General features: G+C 49.9%; 2 protein-coding genes across 2 annotated transcripts; both read right to left on the reverse strand.

Annotated features, from left to right (window-relative positions):
• Window positions 1-3,156: 3,156 nt before the first annotated feature.
• Window positions 3,157-6,239, reverse strand: LOC103654181 (uncharacterized). Its single transcript, XM_008681009.3, has 4 exons — window positions 5,831-6,239; window positions 4,706-5,100; window positions 4,406-4,599; window positions 3,157-3,992 (listed from the first exon to the last, which is right to left on the reverse strand). The coding sequence occupies exons 1-4, from the start codon at window positions 6,184-6,186 to the stop codon at window positions 3,597-3,599; spliced, it is 1,341 nt and encodes a 446-aa protein (XP_008679231.2). The 5' UTR covers window positions 6,187-6,239; the 3' UTR covers window positions 3,157-3,596.
• A 9,123-nt stretch (window positions 6,240-15,362) lies between these two features.
• LOC100281673 (ubiquitin-protein ligase) lies at window positions 15,363-17,337 on the reverse strand. Its single transcript, NM_001154593.2, has one exon. The coding sequence runs from the start codon at window positions 17,157-17,159 to the stop codon at window positions 15,903-15,905; it is 1,257 nt and encodes a 418-aa protein (NP_001148065.2). The 5' UTR covers window positions 17,160-17,337; the 3' UTR covers window positions 15,363-15,902.
• Window positions 17,338-18,937: the final 1,600 nt, after the last annotated feature.

Raw genomic sequence — 18,937 nt, forward strand, 5'->3', positions numbered from 1 at the left:
TTCGGAGCCAAAACCACCTGACATGCTGGATGTTTACCACCAGGAGAAACATGCAGGGAGCCAACAAAAGGTACACCTGCACCAGGGTCGACAAAAGGAACAACACTAGAGGGCCCCAATTCCTGAGTATGATCAGAACAGCTTGACTCCTGTGCTTTGACACGTGCTGGAACAGACAAAAGATCAGAGGAATCATTTCTTTTTGTATGAAGAAGAGAAGTAAAATTATCATCGGTTGGCATATCTAAAGTAGTAAAAGAAATACCAGTTGTTGCCTTAGGAGAGGTCACTTTATTTAGTAACTTAGAGGGAGCGACACCCCCTGCTGTCAATTGTTCATGGAACCCAACAATGCCAGGAAATCGATGGAGAAAAGCATCTGGTCCATGCTGCTGAATTTCATGTGGCAGACATATATTTAATAGACTTGTGCTACCAGGACAGCCCACACTAGCAGAAACAATCCCCAAGTTAGACGCTGAAATGGTCCCAAAACCTTGAAGTAAAACGTCTGGTTTTACTGATGCTGTGCAGGACAAAGCATCTGGGTCTGTATTGGAGTAAACCCCTAGGATATTTTGTCCTTCTTGTGTATTGACCAAATGAGGTAAAACTGCATCCCCTAAGACTGCAGAAGCTTCATAGTCATGATGCACAGCCTGACGATTTTGGGGATCATGTTGCGCATCGTGGTGTTTATGTTGCATACCGCCATCATTGTTGTCTTGGGGTTACCATTATTATTTGTAGATTTATCTTCCATCTCAGTATCTTGAAAGGCAGCGTCAGTCTTGTGAATATACTCATCGAGGCCATCAAACTCCTCATCTTGCTCATCATCATCTCCTTTGTCTTTCGTTACCTCTTGCTTATAACCCATCCAAACACCATCTTTGCATACTTTATCGACTTTAAAATAAATTTCATACAACCCTTCTCCCACCACAATATCTGACGATTCTGGAATACTGTCAACGTCAATTACTCCCACTAGAATCCTGACAACACCCATCTTTCTAGTGTATCGCAAATCGACCTTTTGAGTAGCACCTATAATAGTGCCAACCACCCAAAGTGGAAGAAAAGATCTGATCTCATAGGGTACTCCATATACATTAACCCACACTTTCTGCAGGTATTGGACAGGCTCAATTTTTTGATCCAACTCTTGAATAACCATAATCCCTTCGCCTCCAGCAGTGTGCACATATTTCATAGCAATCATACGTTGAAGCTCAACATTGCAGGGGAAAGGTACCTCAAATCCATCGGCATGCTGCTGGACAGACCAAGTCCAATTCACAGGAATAAGACGTGCCAATTCTGCTTTCACCAAATCTGTGGTAATGTTTCCTTCCATTGCAGTAATAAAAGTGGTTGCATTATCCTTTTTGGGTGCCATGCCCTTGGCTCCACTTGTGGGGATTTGGAAGAAACCCGAATCACCTCCTGCAAAACCACATAGAAGTGCGTGTGGTTTAGGGCCATTGAATGTCGGACAAACCTGTGGAGTGTGATCCATTTCACAAAGTTCGCAGCACAACTTTTCTTTGCGTTTATTTCCTTGATCATCAGCAGCAGGACCATCAACAGCCGCACGCTTCTTCTCTGCTTCCTCTCTAACCCGGGATCCGCCCCCTTCACTGGATTCAGCGAAGTCCTGTGGAGCTCTGAATGCTCCATGGAATGGCCTTCCTCCGTATCGACCACCCCGGCTGTGCCATGTCCTGCGACCGCGATCCTCACTTGGACCACGACCACGAGATAGGCGATGACCTCCGAGATGTTGCTGCTCTGTCTTCACCTCGATTCTGGGATGTCGGCGGCGATCAACCTCCTTCCAAGCCATGGCCTTGCCATCTCTCACTGCACCTCTACCATCCATGAGAGCTTGGGCGTAGCTCCTGCTGGGAGACGTAAAAATCTGGAATGGCGGCCGGTGCTGGTGTAGCTGGGAGGAATGAACAGAGGATCACGCAGACGAAGCGTGTACATCCCCGGGTTACGAGCAGGCCATGTTTTAGAAAGAGGGCCCATAGAATGATAGCCCGGCCCATTCCGGTTAAGCCCCTTCCGTAATTGTGTCAATTCAAACTGAGTAAATTTTGGAAAAGGCGGAAGTGTAGGATCCGACTGTGAAGAAGGAAGAACCGTCGCCTTGCATGACCGATTCACCATATCTCCGGCCCTCTCAATGATGTCGCCAATTGTGAGACTCGGCGAGATCCGAGGTTTAGGGAGAGGCCATGCCACGGCTTCCTAGCCAAAGACGAAGATGAACCGTCTGGAGAAAACTTTCTTACCTTTGAATGAGAATTAGATTTGTGTGTCTGTCGGAAGAACGCCCATTCGGCCTCAGGGTCGCCGGCCGCCAGGAAAGACGCTCGAAGATCCTCCCAGCAAACGGAGGCCGATGACGGCTGCGGAGTCACCAGCCGTCTATGTAACTTTGAGAAAAATTCCTCACCTTTCTTGGCGAAAAGAAGCTCCTTTGCTAGTTTTTCTTCTATGCAAATTGCGATCTGCCTCACACGCGAGCTTCGAATGGCCTCCGTCCACCGGAAACGATGTCGGGGCACCGAGGCTTCCCTCATCCGAGGAGGACCAGCTCGAAACCTCTTCCGGCCGACATGGAGGCCGGCAGTAGCGGCGCGGGCGGCGGGTCGTCCTCCGACGAGCGGCGCGCGTAGCTTGATATGCGGCTTCTTGGTCGCTCGCAAGTGGCGAGTCTTCTATTCACTCTCTGATCGTATATGCGGTCCTTCATTAACTCTGACAAAATCACTCATAGGACATATAGCATCTGTAAGATGCATTATTATATTATAAGAGGCGAATTAGATTGGACGTGCTCAAGAACTGAATTTCCAATATTGGAACATGTATTTTCCAAGAGAGAAAAAGTGTTGCAATGATCACTATAAGCATATGATAAGTTTGTACCGGAGTTGGCAGCATAAGGCTGGGCTGTATAAAAACCGCCTCAGATCGAACACGTGGAAATTCTAGAAAAGCCAAACTAGCAAGTGAAAATGTAGAACTGATGCTACGCGGCAGAACAGCTTGCACAATCATCTCTACGGTAACTGGAGTTGGAGAGCACTAAACCATACTGAATTGCAAACCATTTCCATGTAGGACAACGAGAACTACATGTAAAACATGATGACACCTGATGTGCTCACAAAATGAAAATATGCGGCAGTTACCCTACATGTCGACTGATAGAACGATTCTGAAAATAAGAGCTGCGTATGCATCTACAGCTCAGCTGACAATATTTATCATGGAGTAGCTATTTCCATCGAAAAAAGAGTTCATCTACATAATTCAGCTAATAACATGTTTAGTGTAAGCAGCTTTCTCTGTCAAAACTCAAAAGGTCTTGTACTCAGTCGGGTGATTCTATGCGAAATATTTTCCTCATACCAGGGAGCGCCATGCCCCTTTCCCTCTGTTGCCGTGCCCCATCGGTCCTTCCACTCCCTCCCCACACTGATCAACAGCCGCCTTTCAATCTAAAAATCCATTACTTTCAACTCACTGAGGTCTTCTAAGCTGAATCTGAATATCAAAATCGCCGGGACATCGAGAGATCATCCGTCGTTGGTTAGAGTGAATGCCAGGAGAACAAACAAGAAGGTAAAAACAATCAGAGCTGCAGCGAAGGAGAAGATGACATGCTGCGAAAAGCCCTTCTTTTCTTGACCAGCCAGCTCAACTTCATTTAGCAGGCTCCTTATCTCCAAGACGTCGGAATCCTTTGCAGCGCGGAATAGCCTCTTCTGAACCTCATCCAGCTTGGAAAGCCTTCTGGATCGGTTGCTTTCCATCGTGGACCACAGGAACGCAGTCATCCTCCACAAGAGGATCCCGATGTAGATTGCTACAACGCAGTCAACGCTGTAATGGTGGCGCTCCCGTACCTCCCGCTGAGCGCTGTGGATGACGAGGAACCATATCACAACGGAGCTCCATCCCCCATACGCTTCCTGTGAGGAAATGTAGACGAATAATGTGTTTAAAATGGTATTTGTTCAAGAGCAACATATGAACACATAAATTAAGCTAGGCAATAAAAAAAATATCAGGCTCTTGTCAAGTCTTCGACGCAACTTGGCATTTGTTGTGCATATCAGTTACCACACCACTGTATTGATTTGTTTTTGAGGTAATGAATTATAAATTATCTCGGAGCATATATGGCATTGCAGTACACATTAATATAGCTTGCAAGGAATAAAATAGAACTTTATATATAGCCTGACAGGCCTATCAATTTTGTTTTGGCCAGTTAAAACTGATTTCAGCTGCAGAAGGAGGGCGTGACATTGGAAGGGCAATTTGAAGGTGTGAGTGTGACATGAGCAATTCAATCAGCCGAGAAGAAGAAAACATCGCATACCGCCCATGCCATAGCAGTTAGAACGGCAACAAACATATGTCCACTGTACATAAGATCATTACAGCCACCGCTTGATTTCCTCAGCAGATGATACCATGAGGGCCCCTCTCCGGTGCTTGGCCTCAAAATGTCTACTAAGAAACTCATCAGTCCCCAGTCAGGTCTGTACTCGTCGGGGTAATCTTGAAGAGTAGCTATTATGATCAGGAAGGATGAAAAAGCAAAATGAGCTCACAGTGGTCTATCAAAGCAGCAGCTCTATTATTGCACAACAACAGTTCACAGTCTGAATGTACTGACCGTATGGCATATCCTCCTCCATGACCCTCGAGATCATGTCTGGATCTGAAGCATAAGGAGCGTAATATTTCTGTGCCCACGGGTGTGGATGGTCAGGTATCTGATACCGAGCTTCGGCGCACCAAGGTCGAGCAGACGGAAGGATCGTGGCAAGAAATGTTGCTGTCCGGAGCAAACGTCCGACTGCCATAGTGAACATATACCTCGAGCCTATTCCGAGTCCAGGACCTCTGATGCAGTCGAACAGTGCCGAAAACGCCAACATGATGAACATCATCAGGTAATGATGAAGGGTGATGATGCGAGCTTTCAGTAGATCGACCACTGTTCGAGGAAGTTTCCCGCTCAATGCTAGGAGCATCCACTGGCCAGTGTCAGGAAGAGGAGCGGTAGATCTGTTGATAGCAGTGGATCTCTGTCAGTAGCTTTTTCTGATATATATTGAACAGTCCAGTGTTTCAGATGAGCATACTATTTTATTGCGCTGAAATATGTAGACTATACAGGGGAAGATGATGATAAAAAAAGACAAAAAAAATGGTCTGTTTCTGGCTCCATCACTATAGGTTGAGGAGTAGTTCTTGTCTGCACCTATGTTTTTTAAAGGAATATAAAACTTCAACCTAGAACATCCACGAATGAATGAGTACAATCATTAAATACAGACATGTACCACTTATTACTTAGACTATACTTTACCACAAGGCACAAGTAATAAAATTTGAAGACACGGGACGATTAATAAACTAGACCTAAGTATGCACCTACGAGTATGTATTTATACAGGCATGCACCGAATGCTGCCATAGCACCTACTATGTATAAGGCAGTGGATTTCATTGCCATAACAACCAACGTCCAAAATGACAAGTTTTCACTTGCTAGGACTATTTCCCAAGCCATACTCCTTTGAAATTTTCGATAAAAATAACTATGATTATATACACGTAGTGAGTAGTGACAAATACAGTCCGCGGTTAAAAGACAACGTCAACGTCGCCAATCCACCATGGATGGATGTAATGTAATCACGCATTTGCGTAGGGAAAATTCTGAAATGTTCAAATATTTGGTCGATCGGTTTCGCATCGCGCGCATCAGTCACGAGAAAGGAAAGGAGCTGACCGGTGCCACTGCAGGCCGAGGACGGTGCTGACGAAGCGGACGGAGATGGCCTCGCAGAGCAGCGCGGCGAGCATGAACGCCATGGCGGCGAAGAACCGCGGGGCGGCGCGGACCTCGGCGCCCCAGCGCCGGTAGAACGGCGCGCGCGCGGCGGTGGCGAGCGCCAGCGCCGCCCAGAGCGCCGGCCGCAGCCGCCCGTGCCAGACGGGGGACAGGTGCTGCATGTAGTCGACGCCCACGTACGCGGCGGCGGCCAGCGGCAGGCCGCCCGACGCGAAGGCGGGTCGTCGCCAGAGACCGCATGCTGCCCAACGCCGGGGCGGGGGCGCGGGCCTCTTCGGCTTCGGCTTTGCCATATCTCCCGAATGAAGTTTTGGAGAGACGGGACGGGAGCTTGTCCCGGGCTAGGCTAGGCCATGTTGTCGATTACGATTGGGAATTCGGAATTGATGGTTGCTGTAAATAGTCACTGCATGTGTAAATATAGCAGTCTCACACGTACCTCAAGCTAGAGCAGGTTTTTAGTGATTTTGGGATATTTCTTTTGCTGAGAACGCTCGACTTTGATGAGAAAAAATTGTTCTTGATTGAAGAAAATGTATTTTGAGAAGAAGAAAAATATACTCAGTGCAGGCTGCAGCCTAGTTTTAAGGATCAATGTGCGTAGCATGACAGACAGGAGCATGTCCAACGCTTTTTATATATTCTGCTTCGGTGCTTCCTCGATCGTCTTTCTTCCCCTCGCTCGGATCCAAAATGTCGAGTGAAGTAGGCAAACGGGCCCTGAGTCTTCTGAATCTGCTGGACCGTTCAAGTCTGTGGAAGCTGTCGTCCGCTTGGTGGTAACGCACCATGCAGGTCGATCGAGCGTCCGTTAGAGCTTGTTGCTCTGGGTTGGGCCGGATTTTGAGTTGAATCCAGAAGGACCATAGCAGATGGGCCAAGCCCAGTTAAGCCGCGCGGGTTGAAGAGTTCCTTTCCTTTCCTTTCCTTCGTTCCCGTGGGCGTAACCCCGTCTAGGAGCAGAAAGCAACAGCGTGAAACAAAACAAGTCGATCGACCGTGCTGATCTGATGCTCCTGGTCCCGTTCATCAGTCACTCCCTCCTCATGTGCTGCCAGCTGCGATGGTGGCTGTCACCTGGATCGGTTCATGTGCCGGCCACCGGATCGAATTCTAGAACTGCCAGCTCTCGCTCGCTCCCCATCACGCGCACGCTCACCTCGTCACCTCGCATGTGCTTCCCTCCCTCCTTCCTCCCCCGGCACACACACACACAAACTCCCAAAGCCAACGATGAGCCGTCCGTCCTCATTCGGGGGAGTCAAAGACGAGGGGATGCTGTGTTGCACATGGGGGTAAAAAAAAATTGGAGAATGAGATAAAAGAAAGGGGTGAGCACGAGGGCTGGCTTGTTATCCAGCAAATGCCCGGATGCTTGCATGCCAGTAGCTCTAATCCTGCTCCCGGCATCCGGACCTCGCCCCCACATGCACACCAGTAGCTTTATTTCTGCCAAGCAGGCAGAGTGCGTGTATAATATGATGGCCGGCTATCTACATGGCTCCATGAGAGGAATGTGTTAAGGTGTATTCTCTACGCAAGCCAGTTAATTAATAAGGAATCAGTGTAGTGTTAATCCTAACCGTTTGATTAATCCGCGTCCTTAGCCGGGGCTATCCTAATCGCTGGAAGTCACACGCCGCCATATATACGAGATTACGGGAGCGGCGGGTTTAGCCCACGCTAATCCTTTGACCATAAACCCTAATCCACATTCTCACAGAGCCCCCAAAGAGCCCCCAACGAATAGACGTGCGTAGTGACTCGCACTAGAAGATCTGCAACTTGAAGATGGCGGACGCGACGGACTCCACGGTCGCACCCCAACGGGCACGGGCCCAATCCCCCTCCTCTGCAGGGCAGTGGTGGCGCCAGCAGCTATGAGTATACATGTCCAGATGGGTCGGACTTGCTGGTCGGCACAGATTTGGCTCGGTCCGAACCCTGCACAACACGCAAGCCAATGTCGGCCTGGCCCGATCACCGGGTAGTGCCTAGGCCTAAGCGTGGCACGACGGGTTAGACTCGACATAGCCCGGTTTAATTTTTCCCCATTTTTCATACATATACATATATTATACTTGAATATAGAGTACAAAACACTAGAAACATGTGTTTGTGTTGGTTACGTGGGTGTGAATAGATGTTTGTAGCTAACAATTATGGTTGAAACCCTCACATATACATATTTTAGCATATTTGTATCATTTAAATGTCATATGCTGTTATGGGCCCGTTAGGCCTGTCGGGTCGTAGCCCGGGCCGACATGGTTATTAACCTAGCGAACCGAGCCTAAACCTCGATCGGGGCAAATGGTTTGGCACGTCATGGCCCGCTACCTAATACGGGCCAATCCGTGTCGTCGCTAGCTGTGCACGGGCCGTCCTGCCCATTTAGACATCTATAGCCATGAGGATCCGCCACCACCAACGCGGCAGAACACGGCGGGAGGAAGAGATGGCCACGAAGGAGGGAGGCATAGCATTCCACTCAAAAAAAGACATCGCCGCTATTGCACCCACAACCATAAACAACAACAACATCAAAAGTATGTTTAACTAAATCTCTCGATAGATTAAATCTACTCATTATCGAGGTATTTGTAACACTGGTTGTTATTCTACGAACGTAGAAATTGGTCCTAGTTACCACAGAATCTAATAGAATGAATTTAACGATGGAGCAAATGGAGATAGATGAAGTTGCGTTCAAAGTCAGATAGAAAGATAGACAGACACACACACAACACAGGTAGCTAAGCTAAGCATGACGAGTCGCAGTCTCACGCACCATCAGGCACTACACTACAGTACGTAAAGCAGTAGAAGCACTAGGTCCATCAAGGCGTGAATGACTGCAAGGCCAACGCCCAACGGCAACGTGGCTCGCACCACACGCCGCCGCGCCAAATTACCAACACCACGGCACACGGGTGGGCTTCATTTCCGTCCCGTCAATGCTTCCCCGATGGACCTGTTCAACAACAGTGGGCGCCGGGCGAACCAATGCTACTGCGACAACGACCTACGACTACGATGGATGCTGCTCCTCCGACAACTAGGGAGGGAGTAGCCAGTTTTCCTTTTGGCGCGTGGACAAGATAGGCTACCGTCTTTTCTGCACAAATTCTGATGTGGATTCCCCTACAACTACGACGCTGGGCCTGCTCCTCCTAGTACAAATTATTATAGGCTACGAAGGAAAAAAAAGGAGAGAAGAAAAAGGGAGCCAAAAAAGCTCGCTCGTTCGGAAAGGGCAGCAGCATGTAGAGTGGCCAGCAAACGGCGGAGGGAGGCATAGGACTCCACTCAAAAAGACGCTGATCGATTCTTATTAAAGCTGATTGTTTGAACCGTTGTAACTGTAATCTATACAAACAAAAATATTGTAGATACAGTATAAACTGGTACGGACTAAAGTCAAGTAAACATACTTGTAAGGATTAGATTATATTCTCCTCCTCCACAAAAGCACAGGGCGCAGCATCATTTTGCCCTTTATTCAACCGGTCCATGTCCTGCCCCTCTCTCTCTCTCTCTGAAAGGTGCTGTGTTCTATATATGTTATCTTTGCTCCGCTCACCTTAGTATCCTTCTCACTTGGCATTAGGATATGGTACTATATATTTTCTTAGAAAGAAATTGGCCATTTGATGTACTAGCTGCTTAACTTTGGGAGGAGTCGTTGGCACCACATCGAGTCTTTGACCGTACATCAGGTCAGGCCGGTGGAAACGGATAATCCATGATGACGACAAGAAAGTTGCGTTTTTTTATATATATGCAAGTTTACTCGTTATATATATGCAAGTTTACTCATAATCATCGTCAGAGGGCTTTGAACGCTGGACTTGATACGAACAGACCCCACACGGACTCGTACGTACCCGCTACGACAAGGCGTCGCATGAATCCCGCTGGCTCGCTTGCAGGGATCCCAGATCCACGGGCTGAATTCCGGACCAAGAAAATGCTCCATTGGTGGTGAGTGGTGACCTCTAGATCCATCGATTTTCAAGCGAAAGAGACAGTTAAAAAGACTATACACATGCGACGGAGTGGCTCTAAATTATATAATTGTAAAAAAACAGGCTCTACGTGAAAAGACAGTGTCTTTTTTTTCACATGTTGGCACTTGGCAGCGCAGCGCCACTCGGTAGTAGCAGAGAACCGAAGCAACGTACTACTCTAGATCGGAAAGCGAGGCAGGCGGCGATGGGAGCGCGCCATCCACGGCGAGCACGCCGCTTTTCCCCGTCGTCAGTGCGCTTGCGGAGAGAGACGGGATGCCTGCAGCTGCAGATGCGGACGGGCACGCGCACCCTTTCCCCGTCTCGTCTTAATCTCCTTTGTTAATTTGTTTAGTGGAGTAAGGTAAGGTCCTCTTTTAGAATGCCAGAGCTAATAGTTAATTATTAGTTAATAAATTATTAACTGGATTGAGCTAATGAGTTAATTGTTAGTAGTGAGGTAGCTAACAATTAGCTTTGGTATTAGCTAATGGTGTTTGGAACTGAACAACTAATTTTTAGTAGCTACCTGTTGAACATCAGAAATGGAAGGACGACAGTCTGGCCCTAGCTAGGCCCTGACGTACGTTGTGCGGTCCGGATGGTCCGATGTGCGTGGCACGGCGGTCCGCGTGTGCGCAGAATCAGTTAGTGTTTCAGATTTCTTGCGGGGTTTGTTAGCTAAACCTACAGGATTAACTTAGATACCGATTTTATAACGGGTCTAGACCTCCCCTTTATATAGATGAAGGGTTACGGCCGATTAAATCCCACAATCGATCCAATAAAATATACTTATCAATTTTACCTTTTTGTATCGTTCTTTCAATTCATAGGAGTACGAGTAATCTAGCCTTAAGTTTAGATCTAATTTAGCCTTCCACAATAATCTCTCTTCGACTCTACGCCGATTAGAGACGCATCGGGCGGGCATACAGGCCCCGGGAGCAACGCCTTAGAACTCCCCTCTCGACGGGATCTCTCCGGGAGCGAGTTCTAAGGTTATTCGCGGAGAAAAAGACCCTACTCCCCTCTCGACGGGATCTCTCTCGAGGGTGAGTTCTAAGGTTATTCGCGGAGAAAAAGACCCTATGCGACATCGCGGACCGTCCGAGCCCGAAAACATGCATGAGCGTACAAATGATGATCCACTTTTGCGACCAAGCCGCGGATCATCCGTGCTTTCGTATAGAGTATTATCAGGTGGTTCGTTTTAGTTTTTGGCACCCCAATCGACGCTAACACTAACTATTAGTTTTAAAGGTTCCGAACATGGTCTAACCGTAACCTTTGAAGCTAGCAACACCGTGACCGCCGTACTCCACGCGATTAGATTGGAATTAGATTAGTACTAGGTATGTGCCCGTGCGTTGCCACGAGGCGGAGGACATGGAGATGGCGCCTAGACTGCAAATATAATTATTGTTTACTTTTAAACACTAAACACTAAAGTATATGTGGTCTTGTGGTTAGCCCCGAATTTCTAAAGTAGAAGGGTGTGAGTTCGAGTGCTCACTTTGCACTATTTTTTGTTGGTGCTTAGCGTGGGGAGGGTGGAGCATGGTAGCACTGTCGGATGATGTAGCCTTTGCTACTGTATTGGAGGAATCAGTGTGTATGTCGGCATGGGTTATAGGAGCATGCATGCATGCCTCCATCGTGAAGACAGGGTTCTTATACAGTGATGGGCTATGATAACTGCACACATGGCATGTAGGCAATTGATGTATTTGAGAATACGAGAGAATGGCATTCCTCCGGACCACATCACATTTGTGAGTGTTCTCTCTTGCTGTAGCCACAATGGACTTGTTGAGCAAGGACACAGGTACTTCGATTCGATGACTCGAGTTCATAAGATCACACCACAAAATGAGCACTATGCGTGCATTGTTGACAACTTGACATGTTTGGGCGAGCAGGCCTTCTAACTGAGGCAAAACAATTCATTCACCAGATGGGACCTAAGCCAGATGCATCAGTCCTTGGGGCACTCCTTTGGGCTTGCATGAACTGCAGGGAACTTGAGATGGGTAAGGAGGTTGCCAAGAAGCTTTTTTGTGATTGAGCCAAGTAATACCGGGAACTATGTCCTGCTTGCTAATATCTATGCGTCACATGGAAGATTGGAGGAGGCAAAGGAGGTGCGGAGGTGGATGATGTTTTAGGAGTTAAGGAAGGAAAAACAATGCAGTTTAATCAACAATTGAGAACCAAATATGTACCTTATGGATACTTCAGCAAAGGTGAGGTTTCTATTGTCTCAAGGATGGTACCTACACCTGTCAACATAAAAGCTCGCTACCTATTTTATTTAGACACAATTAAGGTAATAAGGCCTAATGGAGTTTCTGCATACTCAAGGGTTCATGGGTATCCCAGGATCCCAGCAGTGGAATCTACAAGGTATGGCTCATTCGAACCATATGTGGAGAAGTTTAATTCCTTATTAGTGAGAGCGAAGACAGAAAACAATTGTATAGTGTTTCAAAGGCGTTGTCTACGCATGTCCAGTCGTCCAGGTATCTCCAGCTCGCCATGGGAAACAGTGATTCCTTGTTTCCTAGGCGTCCAGGCAGACTCAACACTCGCTTGAACATGAATTGTCTTCTCTGTCCAATGTACCAGATATGCCCTGAACAACAAATCCACGAACCAGTTAGAGGATATATCAAATGGACCCAAGGGGATGAATGGATGTCAATATACATTCAGAGTTCCTATTAGTTGAAAAATGAAAGGCCTATCTGCTAAAGGATTTGATGTTTTAATTTTCCATTGAGACAATTTACTGTGGGACTGACCAGAAAGCAAAAGCTCTAAGATCTTAAAATGTTAGCGGCTCATGCAACTAAACTAACTAATGCAACACGTCTAGATCTAGGTGGTTGTTATCATGACCACACAACAATAGAGTAAAAAAGATTATTACCATTAACACCAAAAAAGATATGTTGGTTTTGCCTGTGATGCCACCAAAGAAGTGTACCAACTACAACAACAAAAAAGCTATTGTACCAATAATTACTCCACACATTGTAGCTATGTGATGGCTCTTTGCAATGCCTTGTTGTGGCTGAGCTGAGGAAAAGGAGACATATGTGAGTGCCACCCCGAAAAAAAGACAGTTATTTTCTTTTGTTTCCCAAATTTGAACAATGGAAAGATCTCACTTTTTATATCATCTGGTGGGTAAGAGAGTGGGGTCAAGTGACACAAAAGAGTAGTTATCTCCAGAATTATTACCATAAATCATTGGATTTCCAGCCGTGCTGTATAAACAAACAATAAAATCAAAGTGTGACTATGCAAACAACAATCCTGGCATAGCGTATAGTGTCCAGGCAGAAATCATTTCAGCCATGAAAAGGAGTAAAATTAAATTACTTGTATAAAGGTTCATGTAGAAATCTTAGATGTTCCAGGATCCCGACACTTCTCAAAGGCGGTTTCGTGAGCACCCTGCAACAATGTGCTTGTATCATCTGTGGGCACCTAAGCCTTTCCTAAACTTAGTGGCATGTATGTTTATCAATGGTGGCCAGATGAAGTAAACTCAACCCATGTGACCCATCCAATACAGCCCAATCCACCCCATGAAGCAAACATGTTGTTGACTCATCTAACCCACCAAATTTGCATCGGGAACCAATTAATTAGCCCCAACAAACTAACATGTCTAGTTGGAACGAATTGATATATAAGCAGGATTATGTTTCCTGTAAGAACCGCAAATAGAAAGCAAAGGACCAGGAAATGATTTGGGCATCGAGATCTCTTGTGTGATGGTCACTTAGAGGAGCAAATCTCATCTACCACGTGAGTAAGATAACAAAGAAATCCCATAAGGTGATGTCTAGGTACACGCATGTGTGCGTTTCTACAGGATGCTAGTGAAGCATTCCGTCAAACACCCACCGCATGCAAGTAACTCGTCTCAACTAAGAACAGAAATGCACATATGCCATCCAACTCTACCTCATCACCATGACGCATACACACACTGTCCACTGCGGAAATTTCACGGCGACCAGAACAATGTATTTTCCCAGCATACATAAATGATATACATCTACTCTTTCTTCTCAGTCGGAGCAACTGGAATACAGAAAACTTGCCCTTAACGACGGCATATGGCATCACCGGGAGGAGAGCGCGGAGGCCCTGACGGTGCGAGCCCCATTAGACGAGTACCACCATCATGCCAGGAGGAGAGCGCGGAAGCCCCGACAGCGAGCGTGGCGGTCTCCTTGCACCATAGGCCCGCGATAGCGTCGCTACGAACGAGATTCGTGCGAGCGGGACGGTGGAGGAAGGAGGGTGAGGCCGTTGATGGGGCAGCGGCTGTCACGGCGGGGCATCGCGTGCGGGACCGGGAAGGAGGAGGGGCGCCGGGGCGAGGGCATGGAAGCAGACGTGGATGGATACAGAGGCAGGGGCGGGGCGGGCGGACCGTGGGCAGGGGAGGCGAGGCGAGGTGTTGGTGGCCGATTGACTCACGCTCACGCATCTGCGGGTGGAGGCGGGTGTCTTTGTGGGACCAGCGTGCCAGTGAGATGGGCGGGGGCATGGCCGCGCCAGGCGCCCACGGTCCATTCTTAATTAGTAGTAGGATATATACTACTCGCTACTGTACGTCCAAGAGGCAAGCACCGCCATCACGTCCCGCACGATCGTAGGCCCGGGCCCGGGCCGGCATCATGTAATCATGGACCAATAATCTTGACTCCGCAGCATGGACGGCTAGCTAGCTAGCTAGACGGCGACATCGTCAGTGCTAGTGCGGCATGGGAGACGAGACGACCGAACCGAGATGGTGGTACAGTATCCGGCATGCAGTTCATCTCCTGCGACCACATGCCATGGCGGGACGGGAGAAGGATCGGTGAGGGCGGGCGAGTGTCGAGGGAGCACCGCACCGGCCGGGCCGGGCGGGGGCGTTACTACTTACTACGGCGCCGTTATGCTTTGCCCGGCTGCTCCCCTGCCGGTGGGTAGTAGCACGTACAGACAGGCGGTACAGTGTTCTTTACTCTACGGAGGTTGGAGGAGGGAGAAGCAAACAACATAGCAGTCCGGTCCAAGTCGTCCATGCCTCCTGGCCTGTGGCGCTTAATAATGATGAGAGTAGTGTAGTAGTGGTGAACTGATCGAGCGGGTCTTCTTCGTCACTCTGCTCACCAATCCGGTCAAAAGGGGAGGGCCGCATGCAGGAGGAGCCTGCAGCGAGCGAGCGGCAGTTGTCCTGCCCGTGCCCCCTGGCGACGAGCCCCTCCTCCGTCTATGGTCTGGGTTTCTGATCCCCTTCCCATTGTCACTGCCGCTAGTAGTAGTAGTAGTTCTGCTGTAGCACTACTAGCTCATGGCTCATCTGTTCAAGTCACATGATTTCTGATCCACGCAACAGAGGACGGACGGAAATGCATGAGAGAAGATGGGGAGTGAGGGGGATGTGATAATTTCACGGCAACAACATTCCATTCTGCAGAAGCATCCTGCAGGCTGCAGGACGGGGCAGCCCCACACACCCCAGAACAAGGGGCACCGCCCAAGAGCCCTCTGCCCAGCTTTCAATGCGCAATCTCCCCAGTCCTCTCGCTGCTTCGCCTGTACTTTCACTGACCCAAAACGCGCACACGCGCGCCTGGTCATGGGGGCCTAAAAAAACAAACTAACCAACGGAGGAAAGGAAAACCAGCGAATGCCATCCATGTGAGAATCGGTGCTGCCTGCCTGCCTGCTGCTTAGCAGCTATTACTGCTAGTACTGTTCATTGATCCAGAACCACGAATCCATCCATCCTCCTCCTCCTCCCTGCCAACGTTACGTTACGTACAAAACATTAGAGATTTTCTCCGTCCTGCTGCCGTCCCGGTCCCGGACCCGGCATACATACACGCCGCCGGCAGCCTTTGCACTTGCCCCCCTGAGCAAGCGAGCGAGTGATCTTTCCGCGGCCTTAGGGAACAGAACGCGAATGCTAGGTAGGACGATTACGATCAGTAGTGGTAGTGTTGGAGGAAGTCGTCGGAGTTGGCGACGCAGTCGGCGCTCGGCCAGGCGGAGCGGAGCAGCTTCAGCAGGTGCTGCGCCTTGCGCTTGGCGCGCTCCGAGCACCCGCCCTGCACCATCAGCAGCAGCCGCCCCATGGCCCCCGCCCGGACCGCCTCCGCCTGCAGCGCCTCCGACCCGCCCGCGCCCACCACCACGGCCGCCAGCGCGCCCGCCGCGTGCTCCGCGCCGCGCCCGGACATGGCGCGCACTAGCGCCGCCACGGCCGCGGGCCCGCCGCCCGCGCCGGCCACCACGGCGTCGCGCCCGCCCTCGGCGCGGCACAGCCGCTCCACGGCCGCCAGCGCGCGCTCGGGCTCCCCGGCGCCGCCCTCCGCCACGCGCCGCGCCAGCGCCGCCGCGGCCCCCGCCGCCACCGCGCGCGCGCGGTTCTCCTTCGCCAGGCACAGCGCGAACAGGGCCCGGACCCCGACGCGCACGGCGCGGGCGTTGTTGGCCTTCTCCTCCTCCGCCAGCGCCACCAGCCCGTCCATCACGCCCTCGGCGCCGCCCAGCGCAGCCCGGGCCTCGGCCCCCGACGCCGACGCCACGGCCTCCACCACGGCGCCCGCGTTCACCCTCGCCTCCAGCGGCCCGCCGCCGCCGAGGACCTTGCCGAGCCTGGCCACCCGCTCCTCCCTCCCGACCACCTCCGCGGCCTCGGCCTCCCCGAGCCCCACCAGCGCGAGCACCGCCATGGCCTCGGTCTCGAGCTCCTCGCTCGCCGCCCCGGACCCGGACCCGGACCCGAAGGCGGCCTCCACCAGCGCGGCCCTCGTCTCGTGCGTGGCCATCACCAGCCTGTTCTTGTCCGACTCCCTGGCCAGCGCCCTGAGCCTCCGCAGCGCGGGGAGCCCCGGGCCCTGCGCCACGAGGGACCGCACCAGGTCCGGGTCGGCGGGCTGCTTCGGTGTGGGGATGCGCTCCACGCCCATGGACCGGTGCGCCACGCACCACTCCTGGATCAGCCGGCGGAGGGTGTGGTTGGGGATGAGCGTGAAGTCGGCGAGCGCCGTGCGGGTCACGGGGCAGGTGGTGTTGCCCGTGGCTACCCAGGACTCGATGCTGGCGCGGTCGTAGGTCTGCCCCGTCGACACCGTCACGGGGTCGCGCATCAGCTCCAGGGAGATGGGGCACCTGAAGTACCACGGCACCTGCACCCCCGCCGTGTCCAGGCACAGACCCAGCGGCACGCTCCCCGGCATTACAAGCCCTGCTGCTGTCTTGGATCTTGGCCGACGAGCGAACTAGCACTAGCAGCTAGCTCGCGCTGGAGAGAGACGAGAGGTGGTTGAGTGAGTGGTGGTGGTGGGTTGGTGCCCTTGGTGGGTGGAGAGGAGGCTGCTGCTGACTGCAGGTGCGGTGGAGGGAGGAGACCGGCCGATTCCATTGGGAGGACGAATGGCGCCGGGTATAAGTAGGCGGGAGGTGGCCAGCACGTGTGCGTGGTGGGGGTCACTCCTTGCTGCTACTCCAACGTACGTTCGTGCCGGAGGCCGGAGCTGGGAGTGGGAATCCTTGGAGTACCATTACGGTTTACGTACTAGTACTACTTCTACCACCCCCACCGTGGGGCTCCACTCCATGCCATTGCCGCGCTCCGGGGCCGACGGCGGTGCGGTGAGGTGCGGCTCCACCGGTCGGGACTCGGGACGGGCGCGACTGCGACGTCCCAGTTGGCGGATGACGATTGGGCGCACTGCGGGCGCCAATGCGGCGGCTTTTTTAATTTTAACCTTGACCGACTGGCGGCTCGGGCGCTTGGCTTGGCTGAGGCGTTCTCCAAGGATTCCCTGAATCGTTCACTCCCCTCTGTACCCACTCTCTCTCTCTCTTTAGTCCAACGATTCACTCCCCTCTTCTCCGCGTGACAGAAAAATCCACCTCCATGGAGAGGGAGTGAGGTGGTAATGAATCATAATCCAAATACTTCCTCACAAAATATTAAAGTTTTAATTAATTTTTTGTTCAAAAATAAATAGAAATATGGTTCGATCCTAACTTGATCCTTAAACCTTACAGTGTAAAATTTAGAGTTCATTGTCACCCATAAAAGGGAGCTCGAAGCTCACAAACACTAATTAATCATATTTACTGTAAAATTATTTTTTTAGTATAATTAATATATAATAATGTGTATTACGATACTATAAATATTGTAGAAATTTTTAAAACTCTAAAACTAATGTATATAAAAATTAAATAGGGCACTTAAAGTATAAAGATGAGCTGAATAGGCATAACTGTTGGAGAGGAGGAGAAATATGGAGAATAATAGTTGAGAAATAGGTAATTAAACATGAATAAAAATACGAATGAGAGATTTGGGAGGAGGAATAGTTGGAGAGAGCCTTAGGCCGAGACTATTAGCGGACAAGCGAGGCCAACAGACGACACACGCCTCCACCTTGTCCCTCCATGGCACGGTAGGGGGCCACGGCGCAGCGGGCCAGACAGATCTAGGAATATTTTTTGAGATTATTTACTCGCTGACGCGCTAGTGCTATGCTGCGCAGTGCATACAATCAGGGGCAGACCCACGTTATGTTGAGTGGGAGCATAGGCTTCTCATTCAATTTTCTGGTTTTAATAGACAATTTTATCTTTATTTAATTTAATGTAGCTAAGTTAATAGGTTTCTATTTATATCCTCACTTAGATGTTAGGTATCTACTCAAATGACATACGCAACGCGATCTATGGCTAGCTTCGACATAGTACTTAGGGTGCGTTTGGTTTAGCCGTGAATTGTGAAAAAACCGTTGTCAGCTGTCTGCTGCGAAAAACTCTTGTGAAAAAAAACCGAAAGTCGTTTGGTTGAAATTGTTATAAGTTGTCCACTATAAACAATAAATATTTTTATTTTATTTGTTATAACACTTAATTATTTTAATCCTATGTTAGTTTCAATTTATTATGTATGTTTATTAATATAACGAACTTCGATAAACAGTAAAAGAGGGTCCAAGCTATTTTCAAATTT

The sequence above is a fragment of the Zea mays genome, chromosome 5 (assembly GCF_902167145.1).
Source record: "Zea mays cultivar B73 chromosome 5, Zm-B73-REFERENCE-NAM-5.0, whole genome shotgun sequence".
Classification (NCBI taxonomy): Eukaryota; Viridiplantae; Streptophyta; class Magnoliopsida; order Poales; family Poaceae; genus Zea; species Zea mays.

Coding starts and splice junctions, on each gene's coding strand:
- LOC103654181 (XM_008681009.3), bottom strand. CDS start 6,186: ATGGCAAAGCCGAAGCCGAAGAGGCCCGCGCCCCCGCCCCGGCGTTGG. Junction 5,101..5,830: donor CTCGGCCTGCAGTGGCACCG/GTCAGCTCCTTT, acceptor TGCTATCAACAG/ATCTACCGCTCCTCTTCCTG. Junction 3,993..4,405: donor TAACTGCTATGGCATGGGCG/GTATGCGATGTT, acceptor ATTTCCTCACAG/GAAGCGTATGGGGGATGGAG.
- LOC100281673 (NM_001154593.2), bottom strand. CDS start 17,159: ATGCCGGGGAGCGTGCCGCTGGGTCTGTGCCTGGACACGGCGGGGGTG.